Source organism: Sinocyclocheilus grahami, unplaced genomic scaffold (genome assembly GCF_001515645.1).
Source record: "Sinocyclocheilus grahami isolate Dianchi unplaced genomic scaffold, SAMN03320097.WGS_v1.1 scaffold80.1, whole genome shotgun sequence".
Lineage (NCBI taxonomy): Eukaryota > Metazoa > Chordata > Actinopteri > Cypriniformes > Cyprinidae > Sinocyclocheilus > Sinocyclocheilus grahami.
In genome coordinates, this window is record NW_015505259.1 from 1,651,188 (window position 1) to 1,666,632 (window position 15,445).

General features: G+C 38.1%; 1 protein-coding gene and 1 pseudogene across 4 annotated transcripts in view; one reads left to right on the forward strand and one right to left on the reverse strand.

The window, feature by feature from the left end:
- Positions 1–7,058, forward strand: part of LOC107586351 (zinc finger protein ZXDC-like) — a 12,083-nt gene extending 5,025 nt beyond the window's left edge. For 3 of the 4 annotated variants that reach the window (XM_016273672.1, XM_016273674.1, XM_016273675.1), the window contains 5 exons: positions 2,007–2,177; positions 3,162–4,024; positions 4,703–4,957; positions 5,034–5,135; positions 6,337–7,058. In XM_016273672.1, coding sequence (XP_016129158.1) covers positions 2,007–2,177; positions 3,162–4,024; positions 4,703–4,957; positions 5,034–5,135; positions 6,337–6,423 — 1,478 coding nt within the window. In that variant the 3' untranslated portion in view covers positions 6,424–7,058. The remainder of the gene's footprint in view (positions 1–2,006; positions 2,178–3,161; positions 4,025–4,702; positions 4,958–5,033; positions 5,136–6,336) is intronic. The other variant, XM_016273673.1, reaches the window with a different exon arrangement.
- Positions 7,059–8,001: 943 nt separating this feature from the next.
- LOC107586367 (coiled-coil domain-containing protein 37-like) overlaps positions 8,002–15,445 on the reverse strand; it is a 14,783-nt pseudogene continuing 7,339 nt past the window's right edge.

Here is a 15,445-nt window from a genome sequence, read left to right on the forward strand (position 1 = left end):
AAGAAATGTTCGTCCAATCAAAACGCTTGGTCTGAGCGTTTTAATTGGATTTCCTACCTGCACCCGGTTCGCGCAGACAGGATAGTCATCAGCGCATTCATGCACGCTGTGCAGACAGAGCGAGAATGGCAGACAAATATCAACAACCCGATCTTCCTTCCTGGTATTGTAGTACTTTAAAAGTTTTCTCACCGGTGAATGACACATGATGTAGCCCAGCGGTTCCCAATTCCAGTCCTCGCGCCCCACTCCAGTCCTCCGATTCAGATAACCAGCTCGTTAGAAGTGAGCTACGTGCATGAACTGTGTTCCGATCGATATGATCCCTACACAGTGTTCATTGCTCCCTACTCCCTGAGCAGGGGAAATCCTTTGAAGTTTACTTCACTTCGGAACATGGGCTGGAATTGGGAACCGCTGATGTAGCCTATTGTAGTAATGTTGTCTCTGGTATTCTGGTCTGTGGGTGTATATGCGTTCGGGGGCGTGGCTTTGGACGGCGATTGCAGGGCGGGTGGGACGTTCGATTTCAGTGCTATCAGGCTAAAGTTAGCATTTTCCAAGATCTCCTACTGCACTTTTAATTATCTTAAACCAAACTGGGACTCATTAAGAAGACCTTTGTCTCAAAATATATTCAATAATTTTAGCAATTCTCATTTGCTACTTAAATCTACAACATTTAAAAAAAAAAAATAAAAAAAAAAATCAAATAGGCTATTAAAGTTAGCACAGAATCAACTACACGAAAACACATCAGTGCCAGGAGTTATTGCCCAAACTTCAAAGGCCTGTTTAAATTAAAACTAGAGGCATTTATTAACTTTAAGATTACTTTTTATCATGTAAACTATATGTAGGCTACAGTATGTTATAGTGCTGGGCGGTATACCGGTTCATACCGAATACCGGTGTTTATTTTTGTTATGATATGAATTTTTAAAATACCGCAATACGTATGTGGCTTAAACAACGTTCGGAACGCGACACTGTTTGAAAGGGGTCCCTTTTCACTGTTGCACTGTGATGAGGGAACAGCTGTATGTGTTACTAAGCGTGAAAGTTCTGAAACTGAAGCTGTAGAACTAATAGAACGTGATGACACCGAAGAACTCATCCACAATATCCACTTTGACTGCCACAAATATCCACCGCCCCCTGCCATCAGCTCCCGCGTCTCGCACACACACGAGCGCGACTTTAGCACTAGATTTAGCAACTTTCAGACCCTTTTAGCGGCTTTTTTGGATAAACCTTAGCTATGGTTCAGTTTCGCCAGTGCTGTCCCACAAACGCGAGGTCTGACTTTCCCGGAGAAGTATCACCTGTCTCGGCGTCTGTTCTGTGCAGTGAATCGGCATGCATGGGGAAAAAAAATACTGTCATGTACCGTGAAACGGTATAATTTCGAAAAATACCGTGATATTAATTTTTGGTCATACCGCCCAGCACTAGTATGTTATATGCTCGTGACAGAGGGGAACACGGCCGCATCACAGCATGCTGCCCATATCAAAGCACATGACAGACAGTTGTCGGGGAACACCTGAAAAGTGGAACCGAATGAAGGATACTCGTCTGTATTTGCAGTTCACAAGCCGCGGTTCAGCTGCTCTGCATACGCACCACTTCGGCGCTGCCTCTGCTCTGCTTGCGCTTTAAGTGTGAAACCGGCATTAGAGTCACGTTTTTATTGACAGCTGACGAAAAAAAAAAAAAAAGAAACCCTGTGAATATTTTTTTTTTTTTTGTGCTGAATATTCATGCTTGGTGCAAAAGAGCCTTAACAGCTACAGGCCAGGTTAGCTGTATTTAATCAGCTAAAAATGTTGTTTTGTATTGTACAGTGTGTTTAAGTCATGGATGTTGTATTTTTAAGATTCTCTATCACTTTCCTTACGAAATGTCTGACATTTTTCTTGTGGTGACTACCATAAATGTATTTATCACAGTGCTGTTTTAGATTGAATTTTGTAATTGTTATCATTTTGTATGTAAATTTTCAGGTTGTAATGCAAAGTTTTCAGCTCGGAGTAGTCTCTACATTCATTCTAAGAAGCACAAGCAGGATGGAGTCAGTCTGAGGAGTCGCTGTCCTGTTGCCGGTTGCACCAAGCACTTCTCATCACGCAGCAGTCTCAAGACACACGTGCTTAAACACCACAACCTCAGCCCAGGTACACCCATATACACAACTTCCGAGATGTATATTATGTAGCAAGACATTAGGCTTTAGTACATTGTGACCCCTTACCCTCTTCTCCTTCAAAACAAATTTTTCTTTGGAACATAAGATTTTCCATGCTGCTCATTTACATAGAACAAAGCAAAAATTACTGCACACTTTTATTGTATAGTAATGAGCAGAATGGGTATTGCAGAACCTCTTTTTTGCGTTTTGTAGAAGAAAATCAGGCTAGTATGTCTTTAGTTTTGCGGGAGGAAGTTAGTATTTAGCTTACTGGGATAAGTCAGATTGGTAATTTTTCTTGACAACAACCATAAACCTAGTGCTGGGCTTTAATTTCATATATATATGTTAGGGGTGTAACGGTACGCAAACATGACAGTTCGGTACGTACTGTACCTCAGTTTTGACGTCCCAGTTCGGTATGGTTTCGGTACAGCAGGAGGAAAATAGCTTATAGCGTGTCATTATATTTATCAAGTTGGCTCGTGTGATTTGTTTTACGCTTCAGAAATGTGACGTTTTTTTCCGGTAAGGGAGCATAGTGAGCTCCGATGCTTTTTGCGGTGCATTGTGGGATTTTTCAGGGAGTGAATGTTCCAGTGCACTGGAAGGATTTCACGATTGAGACAGCCCTTAAAATGGCCGACTCCCTGATCAGTGCCCTGACTACTGAACAAGGGAGCTGATTGAGACGCACCATACAAGTAAAGATGAAGGGATGGTCGCGCTCCACGCTGCCATCAGAATTAAGACCTTTATGCAGTGATCTGTCACGCCTCATCAAGGAGTGCCAAAATGGCATTTATCGTGTGTATTTCCTGAAGAAATTTAATGATTTGTTCGGTACACATGCGTGCCGAAAATTTCCAGTATGAATGTGTACCGTTACACCCCTAATAATATATGTAATTATCAGCACACTTGCTATGGGTCCTGTCATTCTGATTATGCTCTGTTCCTCTTTCTGTAGATGTGTTAGGTCAGCTGGACGACACAACCACTCTCACCCCCAGCAGTGAGCTGACAAGCACTTCACAGGCTGTCAGTGCCCCATCAGGACCCGCAGGAGCTGAACTCAGCAGTCTGGATTTGTCTTCTCTCTTCTCCAGCATCCCTGCATGTCCTGGGACCACCGCTGTTGGCAGTGAAGGCAGTACTGGGGCAGGATCCTTCTCCATGGACATGCCTCTGGTTAACACTGGAATCCTCACAATAGATCCAGCATCAGTCGGCTCGGCCCTTAACGGGGCAAAAACTGTGGATCCTCTCATTTTAGCGGCTGGGCAAGATATGGGCATACATGTATTAGACACGGGATTGGGCACTGGAGGAGGTGGAGGGGTTTTGCCCCATGCCAGATTGCATTTGGATGATGTGCAAACAGTCAACCCAGAAGAGCTGGGAACTCTGACTGCTCTAGCTATTCGAAGCACTGCATCTTCAGAACAAATCCACATTCTGAATTCCTGCAATCCCTTGACTGTAGAATCACCATCTACTCTCACGCCAACTCTTTCTTCATCGCTCTCTCAGTCTCTTTCCTCACTGACGTCAGCTCTTCCTCCAGCACTCAGTTCCTCTCTTGCTCCTTCTCTCCCCACCCCGCTCTCCTCCATGGCTCTGGCGGCAACCCCTGTACCAGAATTACTCTCTCCGCAGGCAAAGGCTGACCTGCCAGGCAGTGAGACAGCCGTCGGGCCCTTAAGCAGGGTGGAGGTCATGGCTCAGTCAGATGGCAGTAAGGGGATGTGTCAGTTTGTGTTCCCCAGCCACAGTAGATCCTACAGTGGACAGAAAATAACAGAGTTGCCCTCGGTCACGTGCCCGGTTATGGTTAGTAGTAAAGAGTTGATCTTGAACTTTCTGAAAATAAAATGGTTAGTTTACCCAAAAATAAAAATTCTGTCATTAATTACTCACCCTCATGTCGGTCCAAACCCGTAAGACCTCCGTTCATCTTCAGAACACAAATTAAGATATTTCTGATGCATCCCGTTAGCTCTCTGACCCTCCCAGGGGACATCAGGGGTTCAACCGTAAGTTTATGAAGCTACGTGAATATTTCTTGTGCGCAAAAGGAAAAAAAAAAAACGACTTGTGGAGGAGACGAATTGTTGAATAAAGTCTTTGTTTTTGTTTTTTGTGCACAAAAAGTATTCTCGTAGCTTCGTAAAATTACGGTTGAACCTCTGATGTCACATGGATTATTTTGCCGATCTCCTTGCTATGTTTCTGGGCCTTGATCGTGGTAATATCCTTGCTATCTATGGGAGGGTCAGAGAGCTCTCAGATTCCATCAAAAATATCTTAATTTGTGTTCCAAAGATGAATGAAGGTCTTACGGGTTTGGAACGACATGAGGGTGAGTAATTAATTACAGAATTTTCATTTTTGGGTGAACTATCTTTTTAATGCAATTTTTTTTTTTTTTTTTGTTAAATGTTCGTTCTTCAGTAATTTTAAAACAAGATAACCCAGAGGTTTAAATGCGTTCCGTTGTTAATCCATTAGGAGAGCAGTGGATCAGCACGCACAGACTACAGGGCCATTCAGCTCGCCAAGAGGAGAAAACAGAAAGGTCCAGGCTCTTCAACATGTTCCTTGGAGACTGGCCAAAAAAAGACTAAAGGATCAAAGGACACCAGCTCTGCTCCACCGACTAATTCAGGTGCTCATTTTGGAGAAGGAGCTGCTACAGGAAATAGTGAGCTACCCATCCGGGATCCAGTGGCAGGCGCACAATTTGTACAGATTCAGCTGCTGCAGGTGAGATGATGGGGGAAAATATTTGATAGCATTCTCACTTCAGTTCTGTGTATTGATTTGAGTGTGTTTGTTGTAGGATGACCCTGATTCTGATGGAGACCTGGCTTTCCAATTGAGTTCACAGACCTCGTGTTCACACTCTCAGCTCACTGTGGATCTGCCTGTCAACATCCTACAGGTTCATACAACTACTAGCCTCATAATCATTGCACTGCTTTATGTCCTTTGTTTTGTTCGTAGTGGAGATATTTTATTTATTTGTTCAAGATTTATTTTTGGTATAATTTAATAAATAGAAATGACAGTAGTTGGATTGAACAGGAAGCAACTCTGCATTCCCTGCTGGTTGGCATTTTAACTGCTCATTGCCTAGTATGGTTTATAAATGACATTTAACGGATGTCGTTACATGTTATTGACCTTAATGTTTCCTTGCTTAAGGATATATATATATATATATATTGTATATGTATATGAGCCATTCTACAGAATTGGTACAAACTGCTGTCCCACCACAACCTAAAAACACATTTAAAAAGCATTTAAGCATTATCTGTTGAAACCTACAATAATATTTAAAATATTAGTAAGCTTAATATATTTATAAATCATAATTTATTGGGTACTTTCAGTTGGTAGGTAGCTGTCCTGTACCCTGAACCCCATAAAATTGTCACTACCGAAACATGTCATCATTGTTTCGGTAGTGACAAAAGGGAACACACAATCCTCATATTTGGGGAAATAAGCTAAATTGTAGTACAGTTACGCAAATTTTTGTTTAATTCTTTAGTGTGATGTGGTCGTTACCAAAGCATTACTGTCACTACCGAAAATGTGCAGTCACTACCAAAACATGGGATGTTTTGTCAATAATAAAGTATACTGAATTATCAACTAAGATGTTATGATATATTCAAACTAACAAATACTTTGAAATCGGTATGATCAACTTTTTGCCTTTTACAAAGAAAAATTCGATTCAAAATATAACATCTCATAAATTACACTTGAAATATTGGTAAAATTTAAATTATTGATTTACCTCTAGAAAGATTTTATAAAATAGAAAAAAAAAAATTTACAAAGTAGATGTAAGCAGAATCTTAATAGGTCAATATAACCCTTCTAATTAACTTTATTATTATTACTGTGCTTCGGTAGTGAGAAATTTGGGGAGAGGACAAATATTCCAAAACTTTCTGAAAATACACTGAGAATTAACTGCACAATTAGTAGAAATGTGTAACTTGGATATTATACAATTTGCATACATAAAAATTGTTTTGGATAAAGACCCGACTTCAACAATTCTGTTTGGTTATTGTTACTCTGTTACACAATATTCTACAAACTAACCTAAATATTATCTCTTGTAGGAACCTACAGTCATGGCTGAAGATGAAAATGGATCTGATAACTCCCAATTCACTGGCAGCACCATCAATTTACAAGACTTGGAGTGATGGTGGAAACAGAAAGTGCTTCTAAAAGACCTTCTATGTCAGGCTGTCCCCCCTTAGTCTTTCTCATTCTCTTTCTCAGATGATCTTGTACCTTTTCTCAGTGCCTCCACTGGTTTTTATCATTATCTAATTTAAGGAAATCATTGCATTCATGTTTAATACATGAAGTCAGAATAGTACTGTGTTCCATACAGATAGCTAATTTGACCAAAAACAACGCACATTTAGTTTTGTTTAATTTTGATCATGTGACTTGCTTGATTTTTCAAAAGTTCATATTTCAGTATAATGATTTGTGAGCACATAAACGATAAATGGCAGTGAACATCATCACTGATCTGCCTCTTAACCAGAATAAATACTATTGATCTATGAAAACTTAACTGTTTGACATTGAATTCATGAACTCTTTATATATAGTCTGATTTGACCTTAACTTATTTGCCTGATTCACCACTATAAAACAAAGTTGTTCTGATGCCTATTTTTGTATGGCTTTGTAAAGTGCAGATATAGTTGTGCTTCTTGTTTGTGGGGGAAAAAAGTTTGTTCTACTTTTTATAAAATAATGCAGTTAAAATGTATTTATTAGGTTTGGTTTACTTCAGAACAGGTTCATAAAATTTTACATTTAAATCAAACTTCTGACTCTAGTTTGTGTCCGTGAATATTTCTTTTATGAGTTTTACAAGATTTCACATGTTCATGATTCATACATTCATTAACATTTAATATCCTTTTAAAAACATTTAAAGGGGTCATATGATGTTGCTAAAAAGAACATTATTTTGTGTAATGAAATGTTTATGCGGTTTAAGGTAAAAAAAAACAAACATTATTTTCCACATACTGTACATTATTGTTTCTCCTCTATGCCCCGCCTTTCTAAAACATGTCGATTTTTACAAAGCTCATCGGTCTGAAAAGCAAGGTGTGCTGTGATTGGCCAGCTATCCAGTGCGTTGTGATTGGCCGAATACCTCAAGCGTGTGATGGAAATGTTATGCCCCTACCATATTGTTGTGATGATGCCGTCAGGCCGCCTGGAGCGATGATTCAAAAACATGAAAACCCATTATAAACGAGGCCTTGAGAACGGTGCGGCCGGTGGATTCGACAAAGAAGCGTCCGGAGGGCTTGCGGCAACCACATGTGACGACCCTGGGCTGGACTCCGCTTCGTCCACGGTGAAAGCCGATCCGGTGATCCACAGCGCGAAGTTGATGTATTTCCTCAGCAACTAGCACGGATCTGCTCAAGGCATGACGAAGCAGATAGCCTCCTCTTTTGGAAGGCCAAACAAAGTAGTTTTGCTTTCACAACGAAACACAGCACCTTCACGACATGGCGGCGGCAACAACAATACTACAGCCAGAATAAAATTTACGCCGCCTTTGCGTGAACATTTGGGCGGCGTTATGCAAATCTTCCCACATCGTGACGTAGACGTGGGGGCGTGTTAGAATGAGCTGTTTTAGGTAGGCGTGGCTGACTCTTAACTTTTATAAAGAATATCTCTTTGGATTTGAGACTTTAGTCTTTGCAACTTTACAGTTCTTCTTTATGCACCAAGAGCTTGTAACACTCCACAAAGAGAAAGGAAAAATTTTAATCACATCATATGACCCCTTTAAACCTTGCAAAAACAAGGATTGAAAATATACTTGATGTCACCTATCTACAGAAATACATTTGTATTCATATTCAAGCAAGTATCATCATGCTCATTTTAACTGAGGAAATACAGGAACTCTTCATTCTCCCATTCTGTAGCTTCAGTGTTTTTGTTTGGCTGATGTTTATGGACTGGAGGCTGAGAGCGTGGCATCAGCTTCTTGACAGACTAAAAGAAAGCAGAAAGCATTTTCTCACTCCTACTTGTTTTAAAAACAATATCAGTCATTTAAAGATGTTATAAGATAAGAAATCATTTGAGATAAAAGAGCTTGATGTATTATGTAACCATTCCTTAACCACCTTCCTCAGTGAAGAAATTACTTGTAATCTGGATTACGTAATCAAATTCAAAATGTATGTACTTGTAATTAGATTATATTTGACCAATGGATTTACAAAAACATTTTCTCAACATTTCAATATTGCATTATTCAAATCACATTATGTCTTATTTACTTGTAATGCAGGTATTCCCAAAACTTTTTGGCAGCTGAACCTCACCTAATATATTTGCTTGAAGAACCCCTGAGATTTTAAGGTAATAAGTTGATAGTTGGGAAACACATTTGCATGTTCATAGTTATCTGAAGCTAATGGTCACATGACATGCAAGTAAATATTAAATAGTTAAAAAAATGTTTTATTTTCATTGTTATTTTAAAACTATTTATTTTAACTTTACATTTGATCATTGAATTAATTGTTAGCTTTTTATTAAACTTAAAAGCTTGGTTGATCAGAACACTGGACTACACTGTCCCAGTGAGGTAACAAAGAGAATGCAGTATTGATACTATTATTCCTAAACATCAAACAAAATTTTAGATTGTATTGTGATTCTGCCACAATCTAATGGAGGCTTTGGAAAAGTTGTTTCCATCCAAAGATGCAAATTTAACTTTTGCACAAAATTAGGTTATCATATTAAACATTTGTGAATAAAGCACTGTTTCCATCCAGCAAGAAAAAAAGAGAATAAAATCATTACTTCCTGATAAACTGGTGCCAAATATCACTAAGAAAAATATAATTTGCTCTATTAGGAGAAGCCACTGTGACCATTTCATATATAATAAATTACTTGTGTCTCATAGACTTTAGCTCAGGCATTTCAGAATGACCAAAAAACATTTCAGATGCTGCTCAATGAGATCGGTCCACTAGTTAGTCCAGTTACGCCATCCCATCATGCGAATTCATGTAACATTTTTGTTGCGCAACAAGGAATTTATTCTGTAAATGTGTTTACATTGTAGTTTATGCACGTTTTGTTATTGGATAAAAAAATGTGCCTCATTTGAATTTATGCACATCTTAGTTGTTTCCATCCAGCATATTTTAATGCAATATCACAAAATTAAACATTAAAATAGGTGGATGGAAACATATAGCTAAAGAGGGACTGAAGAATGGTGGTTACAAATTTGGACATGACTTGTAAACTTGCAACTAAAGGTTGTTTTTTTTTTTTTTTACAGGAGAGAGGGTGGTAAACAGCCATAAAGTTGTGGGGAAAGAAACATAAACTCTTTTTTTAAGTTATATGTATAAGAAGAGGGGGAGCAGAACCGGCAAAGGTTCCTACCACTAACCACGAGGCTATTGGCACCGACAAATATGACCCTTTTAATACAAACATTTGCAATATGATTTTATGCAAAAGATAAATTAGACTTGTAAAACATTAGTTTCTTGTCTTTTTCTTACCGTTTTCTTAATCTGAGCCTGAGATCTTTCCAAGGCTTTTTTCTGTCTTTCCTCCTGTTGTTTCATCTGCAAATATATCTTCTCATCACGCAGCCTAAACAGTAAAAAGAAGTTGAAGAACATACTAGATACAGATGATTCTGTTGCTGATTTAATGTAGATGTACACTACTGTGCAACAGTCTGACGTCACTAGTATTTTCACCAACAAAAAAATGGTTTTAAAAATGGTCAGTTATTTCTATATTTATCTGTAGTGTGTCAGTAGGAAATATCAGTTTACATTTCCAAACATTCCTTTTGCCATTATTTGTAATAATGATTTTAATGTATATGATGATTTTATGAATCATCATAATGTAATGATGATTTTGTGTGCATAAGGAGTCTGACAACAGTCAGTGCTCCACACAGAGATCTGATCTCATCATCATCCAGTCTGTCTGGGTGAATCAGAAAAAACTGACACATACTAAATACAGAAGGAGTATGGTAACATCTCCAAGATACTTCAAGAAACCTACAATGCCACAGTACTGTGAAAAGTTTTAGGCACTTGTGTAAAAATGTTGTAAATTGAGGATCCATTCAAAAATAATGTCATAAATATATTGTATGAATCAATTACCTTCTATTAACTAAATTAAATTAACATTTGGTGTGACCACCGTTTGGGTACACTTGCGCATATTGTTTCAAGTAGCTTTGCAGGTAGGTTTCTTGAAATTTGATATTTCCTAACACACTACAGTAGGTGAAAATACTAGTGGCCTAAGACTTTTGCACAGTACTGTAGATCGGGATGTGGTCACCTCATTCTCCTCTCTTTCTCTTTGGCACGTTCAGCTATACTCATTTGGTCTTTTGGAATCATATCTGCATTTTCCAGAAGCTCCCCCAATTTTTTCTCAATGGCTGTCAGCATCTGCAAAATGGTCAGGTTCGCCTCTGTCTCCCCCACACAGCAGTGGTACACCTCCTCCACCTTACAGCTCAATGCATCAAGAGCCTTATCCTGGAGACAAGGTACAAGGACTTGTATTCTTAGGTCACTAGACATGTTTATCAAATGACAAGCTACTGTCCAATGATTTATCAAAGATTGTAACTGAGCAACTTGTTTCTAGAAGCAATGAGTAGCACTCATGTTTTATTAGAATGTAGAAGAAAAAAAAGCATTTTAGACAAATATTGAATGTCTTTGCTACAAGACTCGAACAGCACAACTAAACATTGTATTGCTTTTATAGTTACTGTCGATGCGTAGTTGGATGTATGCAATGTTTTAGAAGTTTCTAGAATCTTCCAACATTTTTATCAGAATGTTTTAAATCTTTTAAGATGACATCTTGAATTGACTTGCAAATGTCTATGAATGCTAGTGTTTGGCTATGTTTTTAAGTTCACACAGTCTTGCTGCCAGAATGGAGAACATTATTTAGGTAAAATCTTGACTCCAGGGCTGTACTTGTCTATGTAACAAGTTATTTGTGGCAGTTCGTGTCATTCTCCTACCTCAGGGTGCGATTGTTCCCTTGCCCACACCTGTACATTGTTGGATCTGGCTCCTTTAATCGAACTGGATTAAATGGACAGTTCAAATCCCTATTCTCTATTAACTGTCCACTTGGGATTTTATGGAGAAAGATTTTTTACAATCCAGACACTTTCTGCAACTCTTTATGTATCAGATCAGATCTAAACAGGCTGCCAAAGTTGACATGTTAATGTGTGAGATTAATTAAATATTAAATATGATTAACACTGCATTTAAAAAAAAAGCTTTTCTTAAAGCCTTCTTACAGGCATTTTTTAAAATAAAAGTTCTACCAAGATGAAATGTCAGTGAGTGAATCACACTGTTAATGAAAAAGCCAACAGTGGACTTCTGCAGACTAGTGGCAAAAATTGTTTATTATTTAGAAACTGAATGCATTACATTTGGAAGGGAAAATATTCAGTATATTACGAAATTTTCAGAATTCGAAATTCACGATCATGTCAACACAGAAAACATGATAAATTGTTTTATTCAACAGGTGTTTTGTTTGTCAATGCAAGTTACATAGATAACGACAAAGTAGGACAACAAAAGAAATATCTTACCTGGTCCTCTGGTTTGTACTGTTCAAAGCTGATCAGTTTGGCTTTCATTTCCAGCTCTGCTGCTCTCTCTTTCTCCCTCTGAATGTTATCAGTCATGATATCAATCTGCTCTTTTAGCTGCTTTGATTCAGACTCCCTGTAAACACACAAACAAATAGCATTTTTTACTGGAATATATTTACGAAAATATCTATGTTGGTGCAAACAAGTACACACATGTTTTTGCGAGTCAGTTCAGCATTCTGTCTGAACTCCTCCAAAGCCTGTTCTGTCTCTCTAGTGTTTTGGATGAGGGAAAGATTCTGCTCTTCCAGCTCAGTCATTAGATTCAACAGATCCTGAGGTTCTTTGAAGAACATCTCTGGGTCATCCTGAGGGGGACATCACAGTGATCAAAAAATGTTTTTTCTTTTCAAAACCATTCTCTTTATAGAAGAGATATATTAAATTAATTATAAATGTGCATTGCATTTATTTTATTAACAAATGAATAGACAAATGAATAGAAAAAATAAAAACTAAGCGTAATTACATTGATCTATAGTGTAAATTCATTTCACACATTTATAGTATAACCCTTAAAAAAGAGAGCGAATTGGGCACTGGAAAAACATATATTTATTTTACAATGAAATATTACTAAATAGCAACACATACAGCAATATATATGCTGCCTGATCAGCCCTTAATCGAGAAAGCTGCTTTTTGCTGGCAGATGGTGTAGTTATTGCATCTACCAGCAGAGGCAAACAGGACCATGCTATCCAACCAAACCCTGTCTCCTACATTTTTCAGGTTAGTAGGTTCAGGCATAAAATATTCACGCGTTAAACTTTACAACTATAAATCTAAATGTAATCATTGGAAAAATATAAATGAATAATAAACCGACTACTTAATTCAACAGAATGTTAGTGGATATTAACCTCACAATCTGAGCTGTCAGTCCCAGGTGCAGAACTAAAGTGAAAACAAAGCATTATTAATAAGTCACTGAACATGCAAAGCTATGCATTTAATATTATGGTTTGCATATACATTTTGCTGCTCTGATGGCTGGACTTCACACTTTGTCTAGATGAAGCCCTGGCCTCCTGAGAAGACAAGAAACCACGAGCCACTCGTCTTTCTCCAACTATACGTGTTTGAATACATTTAAAGGAAAAAACAAACAAACAAGACAATCTGTTAAAAACCCAAAGCAAATATTTGACAGAAAGTAATAATTTACACCCGTGTCTTCTATTCATTTTATATTTTGTACTTTGCTCTTAAACAAATATGTAATTTTAAAAAGCTTCTAAAGTTGCCAACATACGCTTGCTGCCTTCTGCTGTCTTTCTTTCTTTGTTCTTTTTTATTTTTCTGCCTTTTTTCATCCCTCTCAGTATATGTGGAGACAGTAGAGGGCCTACTCTTGGATCTCTGTTTCTCCTGCCATTCTGGGGGTGACAGCATCAGCAGAAACTCTTTATACTTTTTATACTCCTTCAGGATGTATACTTAGAGATGTCACTAAAATCAAAGGGTAAGGGGAGAAAAAAGTTAAACAACCCTGTTGAAACGATTTTGGAAAGTATCTAATCAAACAATTTGTTCATACCTGCTGATTGCCACCATTTTGGAAGTTATCTTCTTGATCTCAGCTACTTTCTCCAGCTTCACCTTGGTCTCCTGCTCAGCACTGAACAGTATTTGATGGTTTTATTAAGATAAATGTAAGCCACATATTCTCCTATGTTTCCATGTAAAAACACCATAATTTGCTATATATGTTAATTTTTAAAAATCTTTTAAACATTAATTCAAGCATTGTACTTTAAGGTAGCAGCACAATTGTAATGACAGGACTTTTATTTTTTTATAATGTTTTCTAAGTGAAGTTTGTACAACTGGTACATTTTGATAGCCTCCACCGAATTCTTGTCATTTTCTTTTAGGAATTCTTCAAACAAGATGTCATTTTCCAAGAACTTCTCAGCTCTTGTCAATTTCGCCTCTTCTTCTGCAGCCATTTGCTCCAGTAGCTGAATCTCTCCTTTCTTTACTGCCAAACAATACTAAAAATTTTGAGAGAGATTGTGTATAAAAACATACACAGAAGAATAGAGGACAAAATTAGTAAAGAAAAATCAGTCAAATCCACAATGGATACAAAGAAGAAATTCAGCTAATTTTCCACCTGGCTACAAGCTGAGAACTAGAAAAACAAAATAGCATCTTACCTCAAGTAAGAAGAGCTCATGTTTCTTAGTGATATATTCATTCATGCCACCCTAATCAATATTAGGGTCTAAGAAAATCAGAATAACAATAGTACTGTAAATATAAATTTACTTGCTGTGGGTTTACATGTGGGTCATTCCGTGTCAACTCAACCACACGTTTTACACAGACATTGTTACACCTATAAGTAAAATCTGTTGACTTTAGCAATCTTTGTCAATTAGCAATCTTTGTTGCATAATATGTCAATGGTGACAGTTCAAATATGGGAAAAAGCATTTTCTTTCCTTAAGTTTACAGGCCTGTAACTCAGGAAGTATTAAACATATCTCAATATCATTTTAGTTTTCAAAGGGGTCATATGATGTTGCTAAAAAGAACATTATTTTGTGTATCTGGTGTAATGAAATGTGTTCATGCAGTTTAAGGTTAAAAAAACACAATTTTCCACATACATTACATTGTACATGTACATTACTGTTTCTCCTCTATGCCCCGCCTTTCTGAAGCGCATCGATTTTTACAAAGCTCATCGGTCTGAAAAGCAAGGTGTGCTCTGATTGGCCAGCTATCCAGTGCGTTGTGATTGACCAAATACCTCAAGCACGTGACGGAAATGTTACGGCCCTTACCATATTGTGATGCCGTGTCCCGGCCGGAGCGACGAGACAAAAACATTAAAACCCATTATAACCGAGGCATTTGTTGCATCCAGTGGGGACATAATTATGGATTATAATGACTTATACTGTCTTTTTACGCGTTGCGTTGCATCGCGCCACATAAACATAAAACCATGTCTGCATTTGTGATCGGAGAAATGACAGACAACAAGCGCTTCTCTACACTGTTCAAAACTCGCGTTTGAATCGTCAGTGGCAAATTCTTTAAATATAAAAAACGTACTTCCAGTCTGTGAGTCAGAACAGCCGGCATTGTAGTCTACTCTACCAGGATCAGGAAACAGTCCTCCATAAAATGCGCTGCACACATCTGAATATTTGGGTTGAACTGTTCTGGAACAGTGTTGTAAATACAACTTAACCACTGATTTCTAGTCGTGCCCTCCTTTGGAAGGCCAAACAAAGTAGTTTCGCTTTCACAACGAAACACACTAGAGTGAGCGACGGCCGGTGGGCTTGAGAACGGCGCAGCCGGCGGATTCAACGAAGGAGTGGCCAGCGGGCTTGCGGCAACCACATGTGACGACCCCGGGCCAGACTCCGCTTCTTCCACGGTGAAAGCCGATCCGGCGATCCACAGCGCGAAGTTGATGTATTTCCTCAGCGACCAGCACAGATCAGCTC